The following is a 7,287-nucleotide window of genomic DNA, read 5'->3' as shown; positions in this document are numbered from 1 at the left end:
TGCCATGCTAAAAATCCCAACCTGAGCCAAGGTGGAGGTGGGCAATTCCCTCTTACTGGCTTAATTGGTTCTTCCTTCCCTCTAAGACCCTATTTTCTTCTCTCCATCCCCTAGCTGGTAGAATTCAGGGGGATCAGTGGCCCCCATGTACTTGGGGGGTCGGGTGGGTAACAGAACAGGTCTTGGCTTATCTCTCCTCTTTCCCTTTTCTGTGTAAATAGTGCCTCTGACCCCAAACCTAATCTCTGGGCTCCTCCCTCCTCTGATCCATCAGAGATCTCGGACAACCAGCTAAATACCCCCAAGTGCCCTTCTCTGACTACTCGGCTGAGGGAGCAGGCAGAGGGGTCTTTTCTGTTTGCTTTAATGAGATCTCCCTTCACCCTCCAACCTTCACTATTCCAAGCATTTGGAAACAATCAACCACTTATTCCCAATTTGCCCAGCAAAGGTCTCTCCCATTTTCTTCCTCAAGAGCTGTTTGGTTCTGTATTTCAGCACCACCACCACTCCCACCCCCACCCCCAACTCTTCTGACCCACCCTCAAGGATCTCCATCACTTTCAACAGGCCCAGAACAGTTTTTGCATCTAAACTCCCCACCTCCCACCCAGCTCCAAGTAGAGAAACCTGTGCATAGGAAGCTCGAAAGGCAACTCGTTTGGTCTAGATTTTATTGATTTCTTCATCCATCCATTGCTTTCCCTGAGACAGCCTCTCACCCCCTCCTCAAAGTCTGCAGATTGGGGAGGGAGGGGGCTTCCCCCCTCCCCTTCGAAGCAGAGCCTAGCCCCCGCCCAGTTTTCTTTCCAGTCTTTACCAGTTCCCTTTGACACCCCCCCTCCCCATATACATTCCTGGATGGGGGGGGGGGGAAGGGAGAGGGAGACCTAGCTTCCCAAGCAACCTTCCCCCCTCCCCTACTTTTGAGAAATCCCCCAGAGGAAAAGGGAAACAGTGACGATGGGGGAAAACAAAAAACAGATGTAGGAGGCGGCAGGGAGTGGTTGTTGGAAAGAAAAGGGGTCTCTCTGGTTGGGGTCACCAGTATTGTTGAGCTGAGGGTTAGGGAAGGAGAGGTATAGGCCTCCCAATTCCCCAAACTGGCTGTTACAGAGTTTTGCTACTTTTGTCCAATGGGGGTTGGAGGAAGAGAAAAAACCTGGGAAGGAGAGGGAGGGGAAAGGATGCGGGCAGTTAAAGTGCCAGGAGTCCCCGAATTGGAGGAGAGTAGTGAGGGGATCGATTCCCCTTCCGTCACTTCTAGCTACAGACTGCTTCTTCAACCCCCGCCCCATTCTGTTCTCTCACTGGAACAGAATTGTTTTCTTCATCCCCGGGGTCTTTCCTTTAAATAACTCCGAGCTGGTTTCCCGAGGCGGTCCCCCGCACCCCACCGCCTTACAAGCCAGAAAGAAGAGCCCAGAACTGGAGCTACGCTCTCCGCGACTGTTCCGGCTTCTTTTTCTCTCCCCAAAGGATGAAGTGTCGCTGGGGTGGGGTAGGAGAGATAGCTGGGTACTTCACCTTGACTCCATCAGGCTCCCTGCCATACTTGGAGATCCCCCAGCGACGAGCAGGAGTTTGGAGAAGCATGTTATGTAGGGCTCTCTGCCCACCTCTCCAAACAGACCCCTGCAACTTCCCCACTTTAAGGACAGAATGTAGGGAACCCCTCCCCATTCAGAGCCTGTCCAGTGTGCGCCCCCAGAATTTGAGGCTGGGAGGCTCGGGGATGGCGGGTCCTCCTAGCTGCCATCTCCACAGCGGGTGGGCCGGGGGCGGTCGGGAGGAGCCACAAAGCCTTAGCGAGGATGCGGGCCTCAGGTCCCCGTCTTCCCCCACCACCAGAGCTGGAGGACAGGGGAAGCTGGCTAGGAGGCTGAAGGAGCTTTTGGTCGGGAGCGACGCCGGGGGACGGCGAACCTGGGCGCTGCGCTGGGGAGCTACGGGCCGCCGGCGTTTTTTTACCAGTCTCCCAGACTGGGCTTTCATTGGGGACGAGGCTGGACGGTCAGACACTCTTCGCAAACTCGGCCCGTCTAGCACGAAGCCTTTCGCATAACACCAGAGTTTCGATTGGCGAATTAAACGATCGAAATGTTCCCTCCGGGGATCATCAGAGGGGGCTGGAGCTCCACTGGCTGCTGCAGTCTCGGGGCTAGGGTCTGAGGTCTCAGAGGGCACAGAAGGTGAAATGTCCTCAGGGGAGGCAGCTTTGACCTCGTCCCTCTGGCTAAGAGGCAACTGCTGGGACTCCACTCTCGGGGCTCCCAGCTCCCGCTGGTCAACCTGGGGCTCTGAAGGCAGCAGGGGAGGAGGCAGCAACTGGGGACTGGACGCCCGGGGCAGAATGGCGGTGGTGATGGACGAGGTATTGAGCTTCGGGACCAAGCTAGGGGTGGATTGGGCAGGAGAAGACGGGGAATCCCGAAGTGGGGGAAGAGCTGAGCAGGCTAGAGAGGCCCTGCGAAAGCAAATACTCGGCTGTCCGCGGTCTTCCTCCTCCTCACTGCTGCAACTCGGCACTCGAGCGCCCAAGTCCTCGCCGTCTGAGAAGTCGCCGGCTCTGGTCGAATCTGAATCGCTAGAATAGCCAGCCGACGTGCCGGGCTTAGTCGGCAGCCACTTTAGGCTTTCCCGGACCCGGTTACCCCCGCAAAGAGGGCCCATGAGAACTGACGCCCGCGGCCCCAGCTCCCCCAAACAACTGTCCCCGGCCACTCCCTCCAGCCCGCCGACGAGGCCCAGTTGGGGGGCCCGCAGCTTGGCGAGGGCGCAGAAGGCAAGGGCGCGCAGGCAAAGAGGAGAGAATTCTTGGGGGCCCCGGCGTGGTTTCCGGGGTGTAGGGGAGCACGGAGATACCCGGGGGGCGGCCTGGACGGCTGGCCGGGACGCGGGGCATAGGGTCTCCATGGGGAGGCCTGGAGGATCACCCACAGGGAGGGTGCTCTTCTCACTGGCCTGGTACCCACGCTTCCCCAAGGCCCCACAGAAAAGGAGAACATTGCCCCCCCCCCTCGACGGGAGGTGTCTTCTTTGGGGAGTACCCCGCCGGCTCCCCAGCAATCTCCGGGATTCGGCTTCTTGCCCTTTCTTTCGTCTGCTCACGCGTTCAGCCCGGCCACCGGACTCTTGGGTCTTCTGCGAGTCCTGGCGTAGACAGTCACCCGGTCAGGGGAGTGGGGCATGATGCAACGCCCCGGAAGGGGGAAGAAGGAAACCTTCCTCTAGCTGTCTTCACCCCAGCCCAGGCTTGAGCCCCCCTAGCGAAGCCAGGAGCGCAGAGGCTGGGTAAACAAAGCAGCTGGAGAGTAAGGCGGGGAAGTTCCCAGGCTTCCCCGCACCCCCAGTCCTCGGCTCCCGGTGGCGGCACCTTCTGCTGGGCTCCTTTCTTCCCGGCCAGCTCCGGAGGACCGCGTTATAGAGAACTGCCCCCTGGCTCCCCCAATACCAGAGCCGGGGCTCCGAGCCGGGAGCTGATTGGGTGGTCTGGAAGCGTGACGTCAGTTCAGTCCCTTTACCCCCGCCCCTTTCACCACCCACCCCTTCCCCATTTCACCGTTAGACCTACACACACGTGGAAACCTCACGGGGGAGAGGGGGGGCGGGATGTATGAATTTCTGAGTATGTGTTTCGTGCAAATGTGTATCCCTAGGAGTGACTCGGTGTGAAAGTGTGGGAATGTGCCCAGGAGTGTTTTGTGTATGAGCCCTGGAAGTAAAGAATATGTGTGTGTCTGAATCTGAATACTTTTAAATATATGAACTAAGATCGGGTCTATAGATGGAAGGATAAACTGACAAATAGTTCCCTACCCTTTCTGCTTTTTTTTTTTTTTTTGCCTCCATCGCTTATCTACATTTTGTATACAAAAACCGGTAGCTAAGCAGTTTCCCTTCAAATCCTGGGCCACTCCACCCACCACCACCACCACTTCCAGCTAGAAGGGACCTTAAAAGTCATCTGGTCAACCCTCTCTTTTTGTCAAAAAAGAAACTGAGGTTCAGAGAGAATCTTTTTAAGGTTCTCAGGTTTCCTCCTTCCGAGGTCCTGAACTATTCCTGGGACAGAAAGAGTTCTGGTAGGATTTATCCTCAATATCCTCACCACACAAGGGTTTAGGGGGTGGAGTCTCTGTAGAAAAGAGAGGGGGAGTTTTAGCCCAATGCCTGTCCATTTACCCACCCCCACCTTCTCCAGAAACATAGTGGGAGTCTTTGGAGATGGGCATCTCTATTCAAACATGAGCGATGGGGGATGGGGAATTGGTATTCTTACATCCCTGAGCACTATGGAAAGGAGGGAATCTTGGCAAAAGCTTTCTTCTCTCCACAACTCGAAAAATAGGTCTTGAGGTGTGGGGGAAGAAACAGGCTTGAGATGGTCTTAGCTCCTTTCCTCAAAGAGAGGCAAGCAAAAGTAAACAGACTTCTAGTAAACAATAAAATAGAACTGTACTGAAATCTTTCTGGGCCACTTCCCCAAGAATGGAAATGCAGTTTACCCCCAGGTAATCAAAGGGAAGTGAGTATGACGGCAGGAATGAGAATGAGAGGAGAGACATAAAAGTTTATCTTCTATTAAGGAAGTAAATTGGGAGGGGAGGGGGGTTGGTATGCTGAAAGAGGAAGTGCCTGGATTGCCACCTTGAATGGAGAAGACAGTCAGAGCATTGTTTTCCTCAGGTGTACCCCCAACATCTGGATGCGAATGAAGGAGAGTCGTTCCACTCTTCCCTTTGCTATTCCAGGAGATGAGACTATTGTTTGGGTGAGGGAGCACCCACCCTAGTGTCCGTTCAGTGAAAAGAGAGACTGGAGGAAGCATCATCAGAAACCAGTTCCGAGATCTCATATCTACTCTCTGCATCCTCCCCATCAGCCTAAGGATTCAGAAGGAATGGGGCATCTGTCATGAGGAAACACACACTCAAATGCACAAATGTATGTATTCATTCATGGAAAGGAAGCACGTTGTAGTGGAGAGTGCCGCTTTTTACCCTGAAGCAACTGGAATTCCAGTCCTGGTTCTATTACTTACTCTCATTAGTCATTGGCTACCCTTCTCTGAGTCTCAGTTTCTCATCTGTAAAAATGGAAGGGTTGAATTAGATGGTCTCCAGCTTACCTTTCAGCTCTAAATCTTTTGACTCTATGACTGCAGTTAGGCATTCTGGCCTAACAGAAGGGTTTGGAATCAGTTTGAGACTAGGATATGCCACTCATTAGCTAGTGGCCAGTCTTTTAAGCTCTTTAAGCCCCAATTTCCTCTGGTGTAAAAAAAAATGGGATTGTTAATACTTAATCTCAAAATGGCTCATACTGTTGCCCTACCATTAGTTAAAGGTTTCTGAACGGTTTGATTCTAATTCTGCCTCCTGTGAAACCTTAACTTACTCCCTATCAATATTCTCCCAGATGAAGCTTAAAATGAGTATTTGCTTCTCTTGGGAAGGAAAGTCAAAGGCCTCTTCCCCTCACTTTCCCCCAGAAGACTCAAAGTGATTGAGGAAATTTGACATAGAATTGTGGGCCAGGAAAGTGTAATACAGTGTAAATTAAAAAAAAAAATCAGGACACATAAGTTCTAGTTAAGTCATTTAACTTCTCTGAGTCAGTTTCTCTTTCTGTAAAATGAAAGGATTGCACTAGATAAGGGTTAGATCTTTGTGTGTGTGTGTGTGTGTGTGTGTATGGGAAAGACCCCATTGGCAATGTCTTGAAGCCTCTGGACCCCTTTTCAGAATAATGTTTTCTAAATGCATATGATAAAATACATAGGATTACAAGGGAAATCAATTATATTTAAATACAGTCATCAAAATATACATTTTTTTTAGTTCACAGAGCCCAGGTTAAGAACCCTTGAACTAATGATCTTCCAAGTTCCCTTCCAGATCTGACATTGTCTAAGGTTCAGTGACTCCAACAGAAAGTTCTGTGTCTCAGGAGGATGGACTAGAGCCTCAGTCTAATTCCCACCCTACCCCCATTCCAGCTGCAGACATCTGGGGAGGGGAGAGAAGAAACAACTTCTCTCCATTCATTAAGTATTATGTAACAAGCATCCCTGCCACTTCTTCCAGGATTCAAGACTCCCCTGTCCCTCATCACTTCCAGGAGGTGGGAGGATACCATTTATTTGTAGGGGAAGGTAGCATAAACAGCCTCTATGTGACCGACTCAAATTTAAGTCTTAATCCTGTACTGATGGGCTTCTTCTGAAGGATCCTTCCCTGACAGACAACCTCAGCCTAGGCCTAGATGAAAGCCTCTCCATCTCTTCCCACCCTCATCTTTCCCAACCTTTCCCATAGGTCCCTTCCAGGTATAGAACTGAAAGAGCAGGATTTTGAAAACTCGATCTGATTCAATCTGGATTACTCCAGTAAAAGACATTCCACCTGTTTGTCTACTGAAGAGGTAGAGAATTCATAACTGAAGAGGTTGGGAGAGGAAGGACTTTTCCTTCCCCTCCACCTCCAGCTCAACATTTTTATTAAAAACTTAGTTAAAGGCATAGAAGGTATACTTATCAAATTTGCTGATGGGGGCAGTTGGATGGAGTAGTGAACTCAGGAGGACCTAAGTTCAAATCTGGACTTAGACACTTATTAGTTGTGTGACCCTTAACTTAACCCCTATTGCCTCCAAAATAAAATTGCTGATAACTGGAATCTGGAAGAATAGATTAAGCACTGGATGGCAGAAGAATGAACTAGATCAAAAGAGATGACATTTAATAGGGATAAAGCAAAACAGGCAGCTTGGCCTGGAACAGGGGATAATGTGCTGGTCTTTGGTGTGAAGAAGACCTCAGTTCTAATGCTGCCTCTGCCATTTACTATTTTTGGTGACCCTGGGCAAACCTCTACATGCCTCAAAGTTTGATCTGCTATTTGATCTAGATTGGTGGAAAGAATTCCCTAAACTGAGAAAATCAGATTCTTCCTATGTTCCTGGAAATGACAAGTTCTATCTACCCTTGAATTCCAAAAATCAACTTTCCCTGAATGGATAGTTCCCTCCACAGAGTGGGGGACAGTATGGATAAATAATAGTTTCTACAAAAAAAAAAAAAAGATCTATGGGTTTAAGTGGGCTGCAAACTTACAACGTATCAACTCCGTGATACGACAGCTGAAAAAGTTAATGCTGTCCCAGGCTGCATGGAAGAGGGAGAGGCCACCATAACAAACCACAGAATACTCTTCCTTAGCCAGGCCATCTGTACCTGGAGTGCTGTATTCACTTCTAAATGTCACTTTAGAGTGTCCATTATAT

General features: G+C 50.6%; 1 protein-coding gene across 1 annotated transcript; it reads right to left on the bottom strand.

Moving 5' to 3' along the window:
• Positions 1 to 669: 669 nt before the first annotated feature.
• On the bottom strand, positions 670 to 3,431 carry EPOP (elongin BC and polycomb repressive complex 2 associated protein). Its single transcript, XM_069064271.1, has one exon. The coding sequence runs from the start codon at positions 2,914 to 2,916 to the stop codon at positions 1,684 to 1,686; it is 1,233 nt and encodes a 410-aa protein (XP_068920372.1). The 5' UTR covers positions 2,917 to 3,431; the 3' UTR covers positions 670 to 1,683.
• Positions 3,432 to 7,287: the final 3,856 nt, after the last annotated feature.

The sequence above is a fragment of the Petaurus breviceps genome, unplaced genomic scaffold (genome assembly GCF_028583685.1).
Source record: "Petaurus breviceps papuanus isolate PSGF00001 unplaced genomic scaffold, PetGlider_PUasm1.0 90630, whole genome shotgun sequence".
In the NCBI taxonomy this organism is placed as follows: domain Eukaryota; kingdom Metazoa; phylum Chordata; class Mammalia; order Diprotodontia; family Petauridae; genus Petaurus; species Petaurus breviceps.
This window is presented reverse-complemented; position numbering and strand designations above follow the sequence as displayed.

What these genes read in the sequence shown, in the direction of transcription:
- EPOP (XM_069064271.1), bottom strand. Translation starts at nt 2,916, where the DNA reads ATGGAGACCCTATGCCCCGCGTCCCGGCCAGCCGTCCAGGCCGCCCCC.